This window comes from Amphiura filiformis, chromosome 6 (assembly GCF_039555335.1).
Source record: "Amphiura filiformis chromosome 6, Afil_fr2py, whole genome shotgun sequence".
Lineage (NCBI taxonomy): Eukaryota > Metazoa > Echinodermata > Ophiuroidea > Amphilepidida > Amphiuridae > Amphiura > Amphiura filiformis.
Genome location: NC_092633.1, coordinates 13922639 through 13945106, shown reverse-complemented (window position 1 = coordinate 13945106; position 22468 = coordinate 13922639). Strand labels below are relative to the sequence as shown.

Genomic DNA, 22468 nt, shown 5'->3' with positions numbered 1-22468 from the left:
GTATGGTAATGTAAGATTGTTTACTGTAAATATGTCTACAAGTGTGATTTTACCGGTCCTACCGGGTCTTGTAATGAAGACACTAAGCCCAGTGCCCATAACTTGCACACGGAATTGGAGTCAAAGGTCATTAAGGGGGTATAATCTTACAATTGCATTATCTCGACATCTGTAAAGGGTATGGGGCTCAAACTCGATGACAACAAATCTCATGACCAGGTGAACATTTTACAGGGGTCAGGTCAAAGGTCATGCAAAGGTCAAATTTTAGAAATGCATTTCCTGGAAAACTGTAAGGGGGCACGGGCTCAAACTTGGTGACAACAAACTAAATGATCAGAGGAACATTTTGAAACACTTTACAGGGGTCAGGTCAAAGGTTAACTCTGGTCAAATCTTATAATTTCACTTTCTGGATATCTGTAAGGGGTATGGGGCTCAAACTCAGTGACAACAAATCTCATGACCAGGGGAACATTTTGCAATGGTCAGGTCAGAGGTCATGCAGAGGTCAAATTTTTGAAATGCATTTTCTGGACATCTGTAAGGGGTACAGGACTCAAACTCGGTGACAATAAACCTCATGACCAGGGGAACATTTTCGGAACATATTTCAGGGGTCAGATACCTTCAAAACACCAACATGCCCCAGCTAGGTTTGTGGTCTATGACCACCATTTGCCACTAGTTCTTTCTGGCAACACATTTCAAAATGCTTCTACTCCTACACGTTACACCCTGCAGTTACGTAACTTGGACATATATATCGGCTATATCCAGTGCTCATAGGGTGTAAACAAAATTGGGGTCAAAGGTCATTAAAGGGACACTTCTGGTATATAACCAAATACCTTCAAAATGCTTCTTCTGCCACATATTACAAAGCACAATGATGTCACTTACACATATGCATCGGCTATACCCAGTGCCCATAGCTTGTAAACAAATTGGGGTTAAAGGTCATTAAAGGGGCATTTCTAGTATATAACCAAACACCTTCAAAATGCTTCTTCTGCCACATATTACATAGCACAATGGCGTCACTTGCACATGTGCATCGGCTTTACCCAGTGTCTATAAATTGTTAACATAATTGGGGTCAAAGGTCATTAAGGGGGTAAAATCTTACAATTGCATTATATGGATATCTGTAAGGGGTATGGAGCTCAAACTCGGCGACAACGAATCTTATGACCAGGGGAACATTTTGTAGGGTCAGGTCAAAGGTCATGCAGAGGTCAAATTGTAGAAATGCATTTCCTGGAAATCTGTAAGGGTACAGGACTCAAACTCCGTGACAACAAACTTAATGATCAAGAGAACATTTTTGAACACTGCAGGGTCAGGTCAAAGGTTATCTGGGGTCAAATCTTAGAATTTCATTTTCTGGACATCTGTCCTCAAACTCAGTGACAACAAATCTCATGACCTGGGGAACATTTAGCAGGAGTCAGGTCAAAGGTCATGCAGAGGTCAAATTTTCAAAATGCATTTTCTGGACATCTGCATGGGGTACGGGGCTCAAACTCAGTGACAACAAACTTAATGATCAAGAAAACATTTTGGAACATTATGCAGGGGTCAGGTCAAAGGTTATCTAGGGTCAAACAAATCTTAGAATTTCATTTTCTGGACATCTGTAAGAAGTACAGGGCTAAAACTTGGTGACAACAAACATCAAGACATTAAGGAACATCATGCATGGGTCAGGTCAAAGGTCATCTAGGGTCAAATCTTACAATCGTATTATCTGTACATCTGTAACTCGTATGGGGCTCGAACTCGGTGATAACAAACCTCATGACCAGGGGAACATTTTTGGAACATCTTGCAGGGGTCAAATACCTCCAAAACACCAACATGCCCCAGCTAGGTTTGTGGTCTATGAACACCATTTGCCACTAGTTAGAATTATACACGGAAGAAGCCGAAGCATCATGGTCATGCGTGTTATACCATCAACACCAGCAGTCGAGATATTTTTAATACACGTATTTCGTGGGAACGAAATAGTATTTTCGTGAGAACGATTTCGTGGGAACGAATTAATATTTCGTGTCTACGAATCAGTATTTCGTGGGAATTCCTTACTACAGTTTTTTCACCATGTCACTTTAAGGGCTCCGTAATTTGGTGAGAGCAAAATATAAAAAAAATATGGGGTCATTGGGTGAGAGCATGATTTTTGGCATTCGGTGAGACCAAAATGTAAAAAATAATGGGGTCATTGGGTGAGAACATCAACTTTTTTAATGGAACCTTTGGTGAGAGCCGAAACAGCTCCATAGAAACCTCGAACATAAATTTATAGTTCTAAATGGCTTCAAATTTCCTTGTTTTTTTGTTTGTTTGGGTTATTTTCTACAAAATAATTAACAAAATCAGTGATAAACATGATAAATGAAAGTTGCTGTTCAAATTGAAAAATCAGGGCCTTTGGGTGACAGATCAAAAAATAAGGGGCCTCCGGGAGACAGAGCATGTGTTCGTAAACAAATATGGGGTATTTGGGTGACAGTGACACTGAAAAGGGAGTCTTAACATCCTTACATACGCGTCACCTCCAAAGCTGATGCCCCCCCTCGCGAGCAACAGCACAATGGACTATTTCAGAAAATGGAAGAGGGGTTGGGATATCCGGACTTTTTATCCAGTCATAATTATTGGAAATTCAGACTTTCAAAGTGTCCTATAAGGCCAAAAAATTCCAGCAGAAATATAGTTCCAACCGGAAATCCTCAATTTTGGAAAATTCCGTGAGTTTTCATTAATTTAATTGCATTTCCAAGCTTTTTCCAGTACAATAACATTGGCAACTGGAATTCCAGTCGTCCAGAAAGAAAACTTTGGAACATTTATTTTATTAAAAAGTTATTCCTCTTTAGAGGTATGCACTTATTTTCTGGAATAGCATAATAACATTCAGAAAAGAATTGACTGAAAGAGTTGGCTATATCAAGCAAGTTGCTGTGTAACATACATGCATACATATTATAAAGATATTTATATAGCGCCTTTAATTTATCAAAGCGCTGAACAAGGAGACAAAGGATGGATTAAAAAGAAGAAAAATAGAAGGAACAAGAAAGAAGCTAACTGAAAAGGTGAGTTTTCAGTTTCTTTCTGAAAACTGGAATTGATGGAGACTAAATGGCTTTAGGGAGTTTATTCCATTCCCTCGGGCCAGAGACAGAGAAGGTATTTATCCATGGAGTCCGGGATTATGCCGATTGCCTTGCTCAATTTGGGATTTGACGTATAGCCCAGAACTGTTCGCTGATGGGAGACTCGTTGTCCATATCAAAAAAGGGGACTTTTAACAGACTTCAGTTGGTTTGAGATTTTCGTCTCAGGTTTGAGAGAACATTTCTAATTGATTTGTACCTGAGATAAAAAAAAAAATCAGGCTTTCATTTTCTTTTCCACTCCCTAAATATAATGTGTGTTTTTTTTTTTATCAATTGACGAATTTCGGCACATCATGTGTATCCGTGAGTAAAACCGGAAGTATACCCTTATGTCAAGAGACAACATGTACATGTAGTCTTCATTCTGAACCATAAAAAGTTTGTGATTTATTTTAGGCCTAATATGCCTTAAAAGTCCGCTAATTCTCTTTTCATTTATCGATCGTACTAACTTATTGTTGTAATAATCACCAATCATGTCACAGGTCTTATTTTTGCTTGTCCATTTATATATTAAATTCACAAAATATGCCCCTATAGTCAAGCACTTTATTGGATAATGCAATACAATTTGCCACACTTGCCTGAACTTTTCCCACTGCATAGTCTCCTCAGCAGCCAGTTTGGTTCCGCTCTCTCCACACAAACAGTGAGTGGCATCAACTGGCTGCTGAGGAGACAACCCACTGCATTGCTTAGAACGATTAATGCGCATGCGTTTTAAACAATGGCAGAAACTTTTATTCTTGTTCGTTTTACCTTGCGATATTTAATTGACTTAAAGCATCCAAGCATTTCACGTTTGTTTTTGTATAATATTTGCCAAGTGAAACCATGGTCATTGTAACTAACTATATTTTACTTGAACTTTTTTTCACAAAAATCCCCAAATTTGCAAATTGTATTATTTAATTATTAAATCTTTTGAAACTATACATTAGTTTAATCAAGAACATATTTGAAAAACAAAATAAAAGTTCCAGGCAATGTAATTTGTTAATTTGAGACGATATTAAGATAAATAAAATAACATTCAAAACAAAAAAGAGCAAATCAGAATAATGGTATATATGCCAGGTTGAAAATCACAGACAAGTTGTATGATGGCGACACCAGTGAGCTGACATCAGGAATATAATGAACTATAGACATATTATGGATATTATTCAAGTATTTGTTCGTTTTCTGTTCGTTTACGCTGCTACATTTACAATTACAGGTAAGTAAATACCAATATCTATCAAATTTGCGATAATTAAATTGCCAGCTAAAATTTGTTTAACTGTCTAATGACGTATATGTGTGCACTGGGTAATGTATTTTATGCTCATGTGCTACTATGTAGGCTACACGGTAAACTATCAAAGTAAATGTCATTAACAAATTATCTAAAATAGGGATAATGCAAAGGAATCTGACAGTTCACAATCTGATCAAGTTGAGATTCAACATACTAACTATAAGGCATAATTATCAAAACGAATTTCAAGCTTTGTTTCAACGTCACAAATATACGCCCGAAAGTACAATATTGGGAACCCCTTTGACACGAATGAGTCATATAGGCTAAACGATAAACTTCAATGGTTTCTCAAACGGCTAATTTAAATGTTCCTTTAACATTCCCTTGTAAATTACATAAATACCAAGTTTAATACAATTTATTGAAAATCACTATTAGGCCTACAGACTTAATGGAATAAATGATATTGTGACTGCATGTATTTGAACAACTTTTACACGAGAGGCATGAAATAATGCCTTATTCAGCTGATACTCAGTAGCGTAGTTAGGATTTTAGTGTGAGTGGGCAAAGCCAAATTTTCGCCTCCAATTGTCGATTGTTTGTCCCTAAAGGATACTTTACGTTTTGCCGTCCCCATTTTATCCCTGAAAATTTTCTGTAGGGCAAGTCCCCCTCCCGGCTACGCCCCTGGATATACCGATTAGTAAGATTTGACTTAGAAATAAACTTTGCACGTTTACGTCATCAAACATTCGTTAGAACTTAAACATTATACTGGAAATAGAATGGAAATAAATTTAATAACGAAAGCAATGTTATCGAATATTCTACGTCGAATACTCAGAGTATGTAGGGCCCTCAGGCCTAAATACACTGGTGGTGGGTCACAGGCCCGTACGCAGGGGGGCGGTGAGTGCAGCCGCCCCCCAAAAAAAATTGCAAAAGTATACAAAAGTCCCAAAATTTAAGAATTTGCGAGTGTAGCGAGCAAAAAAATCAGGTTTTTTACGCTTTTTTGGACAAAAAAGGTCAAATTTTGGGAAGAAAGTCCACTTTTACAACCCCCCCCCCCCATTTGCAAAAAGTCCACTTTTTCAAAATCTCCATAACAAAATGTTAGTTTTCACTGTTATTATGTCACCCTTTAATTTCTAGCCGAACAAAATGAGGTAGGTCTGAAAAAAGAAAAGAAAATCGCTATTTCATTCCAGCGCCTATCTTGTCAATGCGTGCACCGTCGATCATTACTGAGGTCGGTCGATGCATGTTATGAACATCACGTAGATTCAAAGTAATGATGACATTACTATTTACTTGGATAGTTTAATGTTACACGATATTGCTTTAGTAATGTACAGTTTCTATTCTTTACTCAAAATACTGGCATAATAGGCCTATTAGTAAACGATCAGGAAAGGTGTCTGTGAAAATCTGAGATGACCGCCATTTATGGAGACTAAATAAAAAATATCAGTTTACAAAGGATGAAGCCCCTTGAATTAAATCATGCAAACAATAACCGCGACCAATTTTGCTTTTTTTTAGTCGGCCAGGAGGTGGAGTGCCCGGCTGCAATTTCAACCAGTCCGTCATCAGGTCGTATCACGTCTCCTGGGTACCCGGAAAATTACCCGATCAACAGAGTGTGTCAATGGACTTTGAGCGTTCCACAGGGTTACATCCTCGTGCTCGACTTTGATTTTATTGATATAGAAACCAACGAACCCGGGACACAGTGCTTTGATTTTATAGAGGTAAGCAATAATTTGTTCCATAATCCAAAAATACAAATTACTGACAATATTCACCAAAACGTGTTTTATTGTAATGTTGCCTGATTCCCAATTTTTGGAGGCAGGATGGGATGACCCCCCCACCGAAAAAATCATGTTGCCGCCAACTCCAGGCACGCGCCACTCGATCTTGGCCTACCATGCGCGTATTTTTTTTGGGGCTTTGGGGCGCCAGCCCCGGGGTCAAAGTAGGGGAGGCAAAAACGAAGGGCGGCGGAAGAAGAAGGGCGGCAAAAAGGAAGGGGCAGCAAAACGAATTAGCAAAGAAAAAAGGGCACAAAAAATGGAAAAAGCCTAAGAATTTTTGAAAAAATGGTTGCTTTTAGGGCGCTAGCGCCTAAAATCATTTTTTTAATTTTTTAATTTTTTTTTTTTGCTCTTCACTTTTTCAAACGACCGAGAAAAAGTTGGGTCAACCTTTTCGGGCTGTTAAGGAAGGGGCAGCAAATTGTTTCTTCTTCAGCCCCCCGGGGTTGGGGTTGGGGCGGCCACTGTACACCACTGCCTACTATATAACTCTACCCAAATATATCTCATAGAGACTGTTCTCAAATTGGTTTTAATTATTTCAGGTGTATGATGGTCCAATAGCTTCACGAGATGTTGCCCGCCTAACTTTATGTGGGTCTCGTGATCCAGACCCATTCACATCAACTGGCAATAATTTGTTTATCCGGTTCACATCAGATTTTTCTGTCACAAGGAGAGGATTTAGAGCAGTTTATCGCACAGGTGAGTACTGGGTAAATCACTCGATCGATCATATCGATAAATCAATCAATTAATCGATGATTCAATCAATCTTTCAATCAATCAATCAATCATAGATATACATGAGAAATATCCATCAATCGATCGCTCAGTCGATCAAATAGCTATCAATCAATATCTGTCCATCAATCAATAGCTATCAATGAATCAGTTAATCAACCAGCTAACCACCCACTCACCAATCAATCAATCAACAATGTAATGTATTGCAATGTAAACTTTAGCAGTTTAGGGAGTGTTCAGAAATACTTTGGTGGGGGCTGGGCAAAATGGAGGGGGTCAAAAAGTTTTATGTCTTCAAAAGGAGGAACAAGGGAACTAAACAATAAAAAAATTAAATAAAATAAAATAAAAATAAAATTAATTTTAAAAAATCTTCACGAGGCATGGAAACAGGGGAACACGGGAACAAGGTAAATAAAAAGAAATATGTCATTCACTAAACCATCTTCATGAGGCATGGAAACATGGGAACAAGGGAACAAGGTAAATAAAAAGAAATAAAATTAATTTAAAAAAATTTCATGAGGCATGGAAACAGGGGAACACGGGAACAAGGTAAATAAAAAGAAATAGAATTAAAATAAAATTAATTAAAAAAAATCTTCATGAGGCATGGAAACAGGGGAACAGGGGAACAAGGTAAATAAAAAGAAATATGTCATTCACTAAACCATCTTCATGAGGCATGGAAACATGGGAACAAGGGAACAAGGTAAATAAAAAGAAATAAAATTAATTTAAAAAAATTTCATGAGGCATGGAAACAGGGGAACAAGGTAAATAAAAAGAAATATGTGATTCACTAAACCAGCAAGAAGTTGGCTGACAACATGAGGAACAAGGGAACTAAACTAAAAATTTGCATATTAAAATGTTCCGTAGGCCTACTGTTTCAAAGCATTTTTAGAGCATTTTATTTAAAAGGTGCCCATGAATGTGTGCCAAAAATCGCTTGCCCCCCCCCCTCTCGGATGGCCAAAATTGCTTGCCCCCCCCCCTTTCGGCTCGCCCAAAATCCCCCACACACACACACCGTTACCCTCCCCAGGGCTCATAATTATTGCACAGCCCCCGATGTTGTCAGCCATTTTCGTCTTGCTGGTTTAGTGAATCACGTTACTTCACGTATTTCTTTTTATTTACCTTGTTCCCGTGTTCCCCTGTTTCCATTCCTCATGAAGATTTTTTAAATTAATTTTATTTTCATTTTTTTATTATTATTTACCTTGCTCCCTTGTTCCCTGTTTCCATGCCTCATGAAGATTTTTTAAAGTATTTTTCCATTGTTTCCGATGGTTGTCTTTCAATTTCTTTTATTTTTATTGTTAAGTTCCCTTGTTCCTCATGTTGTCAGCCACTGTTTCTTCTTGCTGGTTTAGTGTAACAGTATTTGTTTTGCCTTTGTTCCCCTGTTCCCCTGTGCTGTGGCTCAGCCTCATGAATTTTAATTTGCTTTTTGAATTGTTTTCTTCTATATTAGTAATATTACTGCTTTTTGGTTTTTATTATTTTTTATATTTGTTTTACTTTTTTGCGATTCTTGATCTTGTTCCTTGTTCCCGTGGAACTCAAAAAATATGCCGAATCACCAACCTCAATTTTTGCGCGTTTTGTGCACCGTTATTCCACTTTTGCACCATATTTCACCAGTTTAATATGGCAAAAATGTTCGTGCGCTTCACGCGTATTTCTATTATAAACTTGTGCTTTCGCCAAAAGGTGCTGGTTTCCTCCCTATACTTCAAGAATTTTTTTCCAAAAAGAATTCTATGCCACTGTCAAAAACCATGCGTCACCGTCGGAAAAATGTTGTCCAATTTCTGAAACTGGACGATGATTGTACGATCTTATGAATTATAAATAGAAACATTTTCCAATTATGTCAGCTCTCAAATCGGACACATTCAGATGAATAGACGCTACCGGTGTTGGTCATAGCAAGATAGCAGGGATTCTCGAGTAAATAGTGGTGTGCACCCGTAACTGACCCGTAATTAGAATAAGACTACGGGCTGCTAATATCAGAATTAGGAGACGAAAATCAAAATCATGAAATGTAAATTTTATTCTATACCAATATCCCGACCAATCTATAATACTGACTGTGTTTCATCAACTACGGAATGTTGTCGTTTTGTTTGTTTGAATCTAGAGATTCTTTTATGTCAGTGACAGATGTCTTGATTATCACAGAGTGTAAGTGTAAATGAATGCAGCCTAAGCTAAGATTAAAATTGTCAGGTTGAAAAATGTGTACACAATGTATGTTGTACAATTTATTTAGTTTGCAACACAAACTTTAAAAACCGGGCAAAACTAGTTCACCACGTAAACTTATGGCTCAAAATTCGGACCGCTCGCCAATAAGTTTACTGCTTTCTATGTTTTGAAATTTGTTGACGTTTTAACGATCCCCGATTCCCGGTCGCTTATTTTAGCGTGTCACGTCACATGCATGACGCTGGTGGGTACCAACCAAACTTCAGGGAAAAAAAAACCTCGATCGCCGATAACGATGTGATATGGGACTTACATAGGATTACACAGAGATATTTCTTGCCAAAATTTGACCATTTCTAGGCAAGTTGGCCCTACTTTGTCTGCGTTATATATGAAAAAGGACAGTCTTAACTTAAGTAAGTATAAGTGCAACGCTTTTGATGTTTGGGAGACTGGGAGAGTTCAGAACAAAAAAATGATGGAGCCTATTCTTGACTGTGTAATATTCCTTCACCACATTGCCGTACGGAGACAGTCTTATACGATGGACAGATAGTATCAGTTTGTGAATGAGGACATCGTATAAGTTCCTTGTACTAGGCAAAACAGACACATGAAATGGGTGGAGGTAAAATCAGGTGTCCCCCAGGGGATGGTAGTAGGTCCCTTGTTGTTCTTGCTCTACTTGAATGACCTACCAGCCACCCTGAAGTCAAATGTGCGTCTTTTTGCGGACGATTGCATTGTAAAACTATAATTACCAAAAAGGACACACACATCCTGCAACAAGATATGGAGTCACTTGAAATGTGGCAAAACACATGGCAAATGGCATTTAATGCCAGCAAATGCTTTCTGCTATGCATCACTCATAAAAAACCCAATTATCACAGAGTATAAACTTGGCAAGGAGGTTCTAACTGAAACCCAAAGTCATAGTTACCTAGGTGTTGAAATAACAAGTGATCTAAGGTGGAATGCACACATAAACAACATAACAGCAAAGGCTAACCGCCAGTTGGGCTTCATTAGGAGAAACCTCCTATCGTGCCCAAAAGAATTAAAAGCTCAGGTCAGACCTCAGCCCGAGTATTGTCCACAGTTTGGGATCCGCATACAGGAGAACTAAAACAGCAGCTTGAATCCATCCAAAGAAGAGCTGCAAGGTTTGTTATGAGAGACTACAGAAAAACTAGTAGTCCAACAAGCATGATGGCCGAACTTGAGTGGGACACTTTAGAACTCAGACACAAAGCAGACAGACTCACCCTCATGCACAAAATCACCAGTGGTCAGGCAGCTATTCTGGAGCAAACGTTTCTGCAGCCTGTCAGACGTCACTCCAGAAATCTCCATACAAAAGCTTTCCAAAGACCAACAGGCAAGAAAGACTGCTGGGTGTACTGCACTTCCCCAATACAACCAAAGATTGGAACCAGCTTCCTCAAACCATAGTCGACATTACAGAAACCAAAGTATTCAAGAAAGAAGTCCTAAAACACCACCAAAATACAGCTCGAAACAACTAGCATCTGACGTTCTGCGCACAATACCCTTCTCGCCTGGCTTTGTACAAAAATGTAGAAAGTGTTGGGAAGTATTTAACCAGACCCAGAACCAGAACCACATCAATATCGGTATGACATTTTCGTATTGGTGCTGCCCTATTTAAGTTTGCACTGAAGTGCCATCTTATTTTTGGGTGCGCCGATTTGGATCATGTGCAAATGAATTTTTATTTATTCTGAATAAATAATGGTAATGGCATATTAATTACAATTTCAATTATAGGAGTTAGGCAAGAAGTACAAGAAGCTGTGTAATTAATTTTATGACAAACATGCAACTACATGTATTTAAGCTACATGACTACAGGAGCCTTGTATTTTTTAGTGCAAACTCTAATTGAAATCATGCAATTGCGTTGCACTAGCTTTTTGTATACACTTTATCCCATACCGTTGTGCAGAGCTACAAAAATGTACTACGGTATGGGTTCCCTGTAGCCTACTGCAATTTATTGTCGTGATTGTGTTTGGGAGTGGCCTTCTCTCCTTTCTCTAGGTATGCTATGTGAATTCAAATTTGCGATCAAACTGCATTATTTTATATATCAAATTCAAGCCCTTGAGTAAAGACAGCCAAAACTGAAAACCTTTTTGTCATAGCACTTTCTGTAGCAAAGTTACATCTTGTCAAAGATTGACTTTCATCAAACAAATTCTGCTAGCAAAATTCCCCAACAGCATTTCGGTGGTGTTTCTAGATCTTAGTCTCATGATGAGGTTTCTGGCTTCTGCACAGTATTGGAAGATGATGATGATGATAGCAGCTTTTTTTAATGGAACTGCTATCAAAATCCCTCTAAAATTCCATGTGCAGGTGTCTCATCACCATAAAAAATCATATATTTGGGTCAAGTATAGAAAACATATTTATGTAGGTTTCCTTGACCAGCCTGTCCAATATGTTCTTTTAAATTTCTATGTAAATATGTATTGTGTTTGGGCCCTAGTTCCAGTAACTGTAACTCGGCATACCGAGTTACAGTTCCCTCTATTAACATCTATTCCACAAATAAGAAACATCACCAATGTGGGCTCATTTTGGGCTCTAAGGATGTAGCTGAGGAACTCTCTCAAGGACAGTTTGGCATGCACTGATGATTTTAATCCCATTGTACCAGAGTTTGGGCGTGCACTGATGATTTTAATCCCACTGTACTAGTCTATACTCACAAAGTTGAGATAATTGATCTACACTGATCTTATCTTTTGGGTGGGTTCAAAATTCCTTGAGTTGGCAAAACCTGCAATCTGCATGGGAGTAATTTACTTAGTGCAAAAGTGGTCAAAATATTGCTCTGCAAATTGTCTTTAATAATTTTCAAGATTTGGATTTATCATATTGAGCAGCATTCTACTTTTGATATTTCTACACTGTGTAGAAAGGGTCTACAGCATCTCTGAGGTAAAACTGACAAATACAAGGTATATTTCTTGATGCTTGAAGTTTGGATTTCTTAAACGTACAGTATCGTGCATCCCTACATACCGCTGCATGACTTCAGGACCGTAGATGTCATTATGATAAAGACTGAAGTTTTGCTGGCAGGACTAGTTTGGGTCCCGGTCTAGGCGAATTTGGCTGACTAGCAAATGTGTTAACTAAGGTTTGCCTCTCATACCTACTTTTTCCTACATGTCCTATTCCTTGCTATTATCTTCCATTTCTTGCTTTGTTTATAATCAAAGCTATCTAGGCCAGCATGCATTTTATTAGCTTACGCTGGCTATCCAGGCTTTTTTTTAGTAAGAGCTTGGAACGGTCCATGGATTTCCCATGGATCAACCTGGGTAAACAAACAAACAAACTACTAGCCCGACTCATCATGGCCCCAGTTGTTCCTTTCTTACACACAGAGGAGAGCGTGGCCTAGCGGTTAAGGCATAGGACTGTGAACCCAAGGGTCAAGGGTTCGAATCCCAGGTCCGGCTCTTAGTGTCCTTGAGCAAGACACTTCACTCTACTTGCTTAGTGCTTCGGAGGGCACTTTAAGCTGTCGGTCCGTGTACATGCATAATTTCTCACATTAATGTAGTGTGCACGTTAAAGAATGTCACAGGCTATTCGAAAAGAGCAGGGGATCATCCCGGTCATGTTGACTGTACTTCAAAATACACTCATCTACTCTAGGTTCCAGAGTAAAAATAAGTACAGCTTGTCTGTACATGAAAAGTGCGATAATACTCATACATATGAGGGAGGCACTTATAAGGAAGAAGAAGAAGAAGAAGAGGCAGCCGCACTGAACTCAAGTCACAGTTTCAAAGGTTCACCCTGCATTCATAAAAGTACTCACATGTTCAGTTTTGTGATAAAATCCTTAAAAATAACACTATAAAGACTTCCTGCATCTCTTTTCTTCATTAAAAATCTGGCCAGGATTATGCACTTTCAGTTTCCCACCTGTTTGAATGGGAATTGGATTGCGTACTTTCCCAATGTTTGGTGAGCATATTTCTCCAATATTTTGAGTAGTTGACGTCGAATGTTCTACATTGTATTCTATATTGTTTGGCAATAATGTCTTTTGCCAATAGTATGTTTAAAGTTGCCTCAGACCTTTGTACGGAGAAGGCCAGTGGAAATCGTAGTGACGGAGGTGTGAGTACCTCGGGCTAACATACTACACTGGACTGCTCTATGTATCTATGTAGACTACGTACTGTACTCTAGTCCTACAGGGAACCCATACCCCGTAGTAGCTCTGCACAACGGGCAGCACCGATACGATAAATGATGTGTCTGTTTTGCCCAGTTTTTTAAGTTTGCGTTACGAACTACTCTAGTCCTAGTAACTTTGTACTTGGTGGGCGAGGTGGCATGGTTCATGGTTCAAAACCCCATCCTGCCCGATCCTTGTTGCTCACAGGTCGGAAATTTCACAATCATATTCTCTTCCGAGTTCGGACGAGTCGAACCTGAGCACGTAAAAAGTTGCAGGCGGAGGCCTTATCGAAAAGAGTAGGGTCCCAGGACAGTAGTAGTTGTGTGTACAGTAGGCCTGACATTTTCGGGTAATTTTGTGCCCGGGTACCTGGGCGGGTAATTGGTTACCCGAAATTGCAAAAAATTGAATTTATAGAGTATGACATGAAATAAAGTATCAATTTTCATATTAAAAACACAAAACAACATGCATTTTTTTTTTAGGTCAACCATGAATGGTCCTAGCATTTAGGTCTAGTTTCGGGTACCCGGGCAGGGTATTTCCTGCCCGAGTTATGTAATCTTGGGCGGTTACCCGCGAGACCGCCCGAAAATGCCAGTCTTAGTGTACAGTGATGGTACTGTAGTAGATTAGTTGTGTTAATACTAAGTAATGTTGTGAAATGGTGATATACATGTAGATAGATTTACACTGCTGAGCAGTGGTGCACCTGAAATTAAGAGGCAGGATTTCCAGAATTGATTGATTGGCTTAATCCTAATAAGCTATGCTAGGATGACTGTGAAGTGAAGTCAATGTTAGTGCTGGATTGCTGGTACAGAAAGTGGAGAGTGAAGAAACAAACAAATCCAAACAAAATGAAGATCAGGAAACAAAGGGTTGTATACATGTATCATAATAGTCTCTAAAGGAGCATGCAGAATTTACAGAAATTTGGAGCCTGCTGGGGGCACAGCATCCTGATGGTAGACAGACCTGGCTAGATATTGTCTTTCAGCCAAAGTTGGACCTAACTGTTTGAAATATCATTGTTCTCTGCAAGCCCGGTTTGTAAGGTCCTCAGCTTTGCATGCTTTGCTCCCCTGTGATTCATTCATGAGTTTTCACTGTCTGCTCTTCTTATACCACCCAGTTCAACGAAGTACAGTAAAACCTCATTATAACGAAATATGATACAAGAAAAACCCTGTTATAAAGAAGTATTTTTCCAGAACCAAGATACAAAATTCTTTTGTTATTTATTGTTTTTACAACCCTGATATAACGAAATTTGGGTATAAAGAAATAATTTCTCTGTCCCTGACAACTTCGTTATAATGAGTTTCCACTGTAGTACCTGTTCTCAAGTATGTCAAAAGGACATGCTGCTGCAGAACCTTATACAGATGTGTGTGTCGACGTCTGAGTCGGGCGTCTAAGGGCCAATGACACACATATGATGGGTGTATGTGAAAAGTAAAACTTGTACGGTGAAGCTTTTTTGTTCAGTTAAGTTCTAAGACCATATCTCAGACCAATGTCTACTTTGAATATGTCAGTCAGTGATGTTTACAACCGTATGTAGGTGATAATTACCACAACACGAACTTTTTTATGTTAATAATTATTTACTTTTAAATTATATTAATTTAAGTCTAAAACCATGCAGGTTTACTTGAGAAATCTTCATGTATAGCTTCAAATTTGCACACAGTAGTTACACATTCCAGGCTAGAGTCCATTGCTATAGTTTTTGAGGTCCAGGAATTTTGGATGTTGTTGTACATATTAAACAGTTTTTAACATTTATAGTTTTTCAGTAAATCAATTTTTTATTTTTATTTTGCAACGCATGTTAAATATTGTGTTGATGTTTAGATTTGGATGATAGTTATTTTGATGAGTCAACTCTCTCTTTAAAAGGTTGAATGTCTATTTTCAAATTGAGTTGAAGTGCAATTTTAACCAAATATTTTATGCGCTCGCCCATCGTGATTGGCTGTGTTTACTTAGTGAGCAAATTTGAAGCTAGGCTTCTCAAGTAAGTTGGGGTTCGACAATGAACCTCACCAACTTATCTTTAAATTAAATCTGCACCTTTATTCAAATGCAATAATGCAGAGAGTGGATATTAAGCACAGAACCAGAGATCACTTGCAACAGAGCCAAAACCTTACATGTAAAGCCATAATGTATTAAATTGCCCTCCCCTGGTTCTTGCTTCCCCACTACGCCAGTGTGTCCACCGATTCTGAAAACCTGACTATAACACCCTTGGTGCTGCCACTGACAATAGAGGCCGTCAGCCATTCGCCATCTTGTGGGTACAAATGATCTGTGTGTTCATGCGTCGGACAATACGCGCAGGGCGCAGCTTGCCACGCAGCTGTTATCACGTATCAACGCGGTGATTTTGCTGTTCACGCATGGAGATCGAACGACCATCACAGTGTGTACCCACAAGATGGCGGCATATGATGTCACGCTGACGGCCTCTAAATAAGTATTATTTTTTATTCCAACAGAATTATTTCAGCCTGTGCCTTGCAATGCCACACTTGAACTTGAAGCATCAGCCAGTGGCCGTGGTATCATTGTATCACCCAATTTTCCTGCTAAATATCCAGACAATGGTTTATGTGCATGGACCATTACAGCAGCAGCTGGTAGCTATGTCTCACTCCAAATTACAAATATTGATATGGAGGAATCTGGTGGGACTTGCTATGATTATCTTGAGGTACATTTTTTTAAGTAGGAAAGGTTCTTTTTCAGATCCAAATAATCTGGTACTCACTCAGAAATATTTCAATTAATTCCTATTGAAATTGAAATATTTGTGAGTGAGTACCAGATTATTTGTATCTGAATAAGAACCTTTCCCATTTAATGAACTATGAAGGATCCTGGTGAATTTGAGGTAGGTTTGTTGGAAATTGTTGAAGGCCTCATGTCACAGGGTGAAAAAAGGAAAATTGCCAAACTTTGACCAGATAGTGAAAATAACTGTAAATTACATAAAACTGATATTCTAAAGTGTGACCAATCACTTCAAATCATACTAAATTGTGACTGATCACTACAAATCCTGCTAACTTTTGATAAATCACAGGACATTGAGCACTGTAGATTTTACGAAATTTTTTCAAATTATAATTAATCTGCTTAAATCACCTGTTAGATCGCAGTAAAATCATTCAAAACAGCAAATTTGTGCTGAATTCTACAAAATAGCTTAAATGCGCCAAAAAGGTGGGAAATATGTGTGGTTTTCCATTTTTCCCCTGTGACATGGGGCCTTAATTGTTGAGTATGAAATGACTGGAACCTTCTAAAGTTCATCTGTTTTCAGAGAGTTCCAAGAAGGAATATAATTTATTATTTTTTGTTGCTGAAAGTTGTAACTAAATTGTTTGAGGTGTTACATTTTTGTGCATTTTTTTAAATATCATTTTCTACCATAAAAAAGTGAAATAGTAACTACCTGATGGTATTCGCTGTCGTAGTGCATGTTATAATATGACCGTTGCTAGGCCAACTGGATCACGCTTTCTTTGTTACGAACCACTGATCGAAATGATCACAACACAAAGCCTATGGCATATCAAAATTCGGAACAGGTGTATGGGCCAAGGCTTGGAGCAGTAACCAATGGTTACTAACGTGCACTACGACAGCGAATTCAAACCTATTTGTTTTATTAGGTATATGATGGCCTGTCAGCATCCTCAACGCTAATAGGAAAATATTGTGGAGTAGACCCTCCAGATCCTGTGATTTCTACGGGATCATCTTTATGGCTCTTATTCAATGCAGATAATACAATTGGTGGCGTGGGATTTAGAGCCATCTATCAACAAACAGGTAAGTGTATGTGTATTATACTGCGCACAAGAAGTATCTGGAACTTGATTTCCGCAAGATATACCAATTTGGAAACCATTTTAAAAGTGATGAATTTGGGTTATTTTTACCTTCAGAGCAATTCCACCCAGCTTTTGTAAGGGTGAAGTAAACCACGCAGACGGCACAGATGCGTCCGTGCCGGCTAAGTGACGTGCGGGACTCGAGTTGTTAAACGGTGATGAACAACGGCGAAACATGATTGAATCCCTTTCAACATTGAAAACAATATAAAGATTGTCTAATTCACATGATTATTTCATGAGGCATGTCAGTTAGTCATTGCCACTCAATCTTAGGCCTACAAGAAGATTGGTGATCACTAAGCAGTGAAACTGCAAAATAAAACGGCAATGTTTAGCCACTATCTCTCCAACATGTAAACCAAGTTCCAGGCATGACGAATTTTACGCGCTCACGCGTAACACGTATGCTCGCTTCCGTTAACTTGCGTTGACGTGACGCGTGACTGGAAAAGTGTGGATTCATCACCAATTAACAACGTTTGGCTCCCATACAAAGGTATATGAAGAGTTGTTGAATTTGATTTTATGTGAACTTTAATTATATTTTTGATTTTGAACAACTGATATTGACAATAAGACATAACATCTCATTGGATATGATAGCTTTTTGAGAGGTTTATTCTTAAACTAAACAGCAAATGGACATAGAATTAGAAAATAAACAATAGGATTTTGTTGTTACTATCCTCTATCGATCATGTCAGAGAGGAGAGACATGTAGCAGATGCCTGTTCAACTGTGCAAAATTCTGTGCATTTATTCTCAATCGTAATCAGTGAAATATTATTTTAATAACTAAAAACTAGGCCAAATAAAAATTAAAATGTTTTTATTTTGCACAAACTGAAATTTCAACCTAATTAATACACTTGAATCTAGCAAAAATGGTATATGACTTGGGTGCCACGAAAGCTTTTCTTATACTTCTTGAGTATTGAATCATTGATTCATTTTGAAATATCTTACTCACTGTCATACTCAATAATTTATTTATTTTTTGCAGCATCATAAAATAAAGATTTTTGCCATTTTTAGCCAAGAATTCAGGATTTTTTTGGCAATGAATGAGTGGCTATGCTTCACAACTTCCTGATTTTTTTCAACAAGCAAGTGGCATCTCTGTTCCTAGCATGTTATCAGGGCTGAAATCGAAAAAAAACCCTGATAGGGCAGCCAACGAACAAAAACAAAACAAAACAATGACCGCGCTGGATCTCAGGGCTCATCGACTGGTCACATGGTCATGGGAAATGTGAAATTTAACAAGTATACTCTCAAAATAGACCCTCGATGCCGCTGTTTTTGTGCATATGTTGTCGTATTGTGTGATCATAAATCTGAGTGTTAAATCTTGGATTAAAATCTATTTGATCCTTCAAAAGCAGATTTGTAGCCAGCTTAGTGCAGTGTGGAGGGGGTGAGAAATTGCTGGGTTTTTTTTCCTTCACTGTTTTCTCACGATTGTTGGTGGGATGTCAGTTGTGACTTTATTCCCAAACTCCTGTTGCTGTTTTGATATTCACAAATCTAGTACAGTCATGATTTGCACTAAACATCTTCAGTGTCTGCACCAAAGAAGCAACTGTGGACAAGTGGATTGATGTTGATATTTGTAAAACAGCAGTCACTTTATTCTTGATGAATTAGCACTATAAAATATATATAAAATTTATGTGTATCATGTAACTCAAGATCTTACCATTCATGAGCCAATGAACTGTATCAGGTTTGAATCATAGAGCTAAAATCAACTGTGAGAACTGTGTATGTAAGAATCTCTGTGGGAATTACCTAAAAGACACTCCTTTTCATCAGCCTGCTACAATAATTGCCCAAGTCATTTTTTTTTACAATTTTGAGAACAAAGTACAGCATATGGTTCAAGCATTTATTCAACAATCTTTGCACAAGAACAAATGATAATGAGACAAATAAAAGGGAATAATCAGAAATAATTAGGGTGAGTACAAAACTGGCGCATGCTTGCACCATGAAACATATTTTATACTTTCTACTTTGTTCTCAAAATAACAAAAAAATTACTTGGCAATTATCATAGCAGGGTGACATATTCTCACAGTCTATTGATTTCATTAAGACAGACTTAACTAAAAGGTAGCAGAGATAACATTGTGGTTTAACTGGTTCATTTTCAAGGTTAAACATGGTTTACATTCATAAATTGAAAGTAACAGTATGTCAAAGAATTGCTACATGGTTGATTTCATATCTGTCACTGTCTGTCACCAGGAGTAGATTGATGGTGTATGTTTTGATATTTTGTAGTGTGCATTGGACCACATCCAAACAAACACAAACAAACTAATCAGAGACAGAATTAAAATGGTAGTTATTGACAGAATTACAATGAGTATTATTGCCATCATTATAATCATATCTGTCATTTAAGGTGGTTTGGAAGGGAGCATGACCTAGTGTGTTTTTTCTCAGATATTAAGACAAATAAAGCTGACACACAAGAAGAATGGTATGGGTTGTATAAAGGAGATCCCAAAGCTGGATACAAGGAATGTCATTTGAATCATTTCTGCCCTATGTGCATGATTTTGAAGAAAACACCCAAAACTTTTGATTTGATATAATATTGGCTTTAACTCAAGAACCACAAGACCTGAAAATATATGCAATTATTGGCTTCATTGATTCATTTTTTATAAGATCAATTTATTAATAATTAAGAAATTCACTACAGCTTTTAGTTAAATGGCTAAAACTGGACAATTATGCCTCCTGTCATCCCACTAGCCTTAAAGGAGTATTTCGTGATCCTAGCATCCTCTATTTATGTCATTTTTCATTAGATATCCACGAAAAAAACCTATTCCCAAAATTGCAGTTGATTCCGATTTTATGTTCATGAAGTTATGCATGATTATGTGTATTACACTGCTCCATAGACAATGCGTTGTAATTTCGTTCTGGTGCACCAGAACGAAATTCAAATTTCACGATATCTTTGCTAAACTAATTAATCTGCAAGAAATATTTTGTACATAAACATTATGTAGCCAGATGTTTCCAGTGATATAAAAATCTCAACTTTTTTTGAGAAAAGTGGGGGATGAGGCTGTGGATCATTTAAATGCCCTTTAATACGGTAATACAGGAAATAACAGGCTCAATTTATTTCCTTAACACCTTCGTCCATTAAAGACTTCATTGTTACAAATTAAATATCTATATCAATCAATTGAAAAATAAGTTTTGATTGTGTAATAGACACTATCATCATACAACTTCCTAGTTTTGCTTCTTTTCTTTTTTTTTTCTTCTATAGTTGTAGATAAAATGGTGTCCATTTAATAACTCCAAACTACATGTACTGTAATAGGTTTAGCTCTCTGTTCATGGGACTGACAGCTTAATGTCCGGCCCTCTGAAGGATAGAGTGTTCTTTTGGTTCATTTCCCGACTCCAAATTCTTCATGTGGAGAGCAGAAGTATAAATAATAATATACATATAGATGCTACAAATTAAATTCCAAGTTTTTTCTTTCCAAATCAATACCCCAGTAAATAGTCACCACAATCTTGAACCTGTGACCTCATGGACCAGAGTCAATGCAACCTGTCACCACACTTTGTTTGATTTGTTCGGGTTGTGACAACCCTGGATAACCCAAGAAAGCCTCTATTGAAGCTTATTTCCATTGGGGTCCATTTGAACGCCGGGACGGGTTGGGAACAGTCAGGGGTTAACACCCTACTCTTTTCGAAACTGGCTGCGAGATACATGTACAGGTATGGCTCTCTGCACACAGGACCGACGGCTTAACGTCCCCTCCGAAGGACGGAGTACTTTCATGATTCATTTACCCAATTCTAAATGAACCATGGGGAGAGCGGAAGTCTGAATTTAATCTACAGATGTTGCTAATTAATTTCAGACTTTTTTCCAAGTCAATATCCCAGCAAATCGCCACCGCCGGGAATCGAACCCGGGACCTCATGCACTAAAGGCAAGTACCCTAACCATTGCGCCACGCTCTCCCTGCATTACTCAAGATGCCTTACTAAATACATATTCTACATGCAATCAATCAATCGTTCAATCAATCCGTGGGCATTGTGCGTAAATGTTTCTTTGTTGGCTTTGATTTATGTCCAAAGGCCTGAGGGCCAGTCAAGTACATATTTGTACAATGGTGATGAACAAAAATGTGTGAAAATGGGTGTTTTTTTCATGATCGGGCACGTTTTCATGATCGGGCATGTGACATGTTAATTAGAGGTTAAAAATGCACATTTTCATGAAAAAGAGTAGTTATCAAACCGTGTTAAATGTACGCATTTAGGGTCATGTTTATGTTTATATCTGACTCTAAACCAGTTTCAAAACAATTGTTTGCACCAAAACAATTTGGTTGGCCGACGGATCTTACCACTGTCATCATCAAGCCCCTTGAATTGAATTCCAACATCATTCCAAATATACATTGTATATGGACGTATACCACTGTATGCTCATTGTTGTTGCTATGGCCAAAACAGCCAGTAAAATTGCAATGTTTTATAGTTCTACTCTTTGGTATTGCGTTATTTTCTCCTCAATTTGTCTAGTACTTTTACCAAATGTAAAAAGTGGCATTGTTTGATACTACAAAATACAAAAGAATTCAGAAAATATGAAAAGCATTTTTGTCATATATGTTAATGTTATACATTGTTTAGGATCTGCTTATATTGTTGGTCATAAACTTGTTTAGGTGTAATCATGTTTGTAAACAAAAAAATAAAATAAAAATTTTGAAATAAAATTTTATTTTGAATGTTTTCACCATCAGAAATCAAATGTGTGTGGGGGACATGAGACAAACCTTTTTTTTTGAGGGGGGGGGGGCCTTAATACGAAAACCTTTTTTACTTCCTTCTCTGATCTCTCTGACTAGGAAAATCAACTTAGGTTGACCAGGTTTTAAATGATTCCTGCACTCCTGAACTTATGCCATCATTTTCACAGAACTAATTAAACATAAGAAATTAGAAAATATTTTTGTACTCATAAAAGATAATTAATATGAATTTATGGCCCAAGATGTGCATGTTGCAAAAATTGAGCCCCTAATTCATGGAATAATTCATAT

The 22468-nt window shown here is 37.8% G+C and overlaps 1 protein-coding gene across 1 annotated transcript in view; it reads left to right on the top strand.

The window, feature by feature from the left end:
- Positions 1–4268: 4268 nt before the first annotated feature.
- The window catches only part of LOC140155005 (uncharacterized), a 92266-nt gene continuing 74066 nt past the window's right edge, over positions 4269–22468 (top strand). The window contains exons 1-5 of the mRNA XM_072177675.1: positions 4269–4407; positions 5980–6188; positions 6800–6959; positions 15960–16174; positions 17139–17298. Of these exons, the coding sequence (XP_072033776.1) occupies positions 4326–4407; positions 5980–6188; positions 6800–6959; positions 15960–16174; positions 17139–17298 (826 nt within the window). The 5' untranslated portion in view covers positions 4269–4325. The remainder of the gene's footprint in view (positions 4408–5979; positions 6189–6799; positions 6960–15959; positions 16175–17138; positions 17299–22468) is intronic.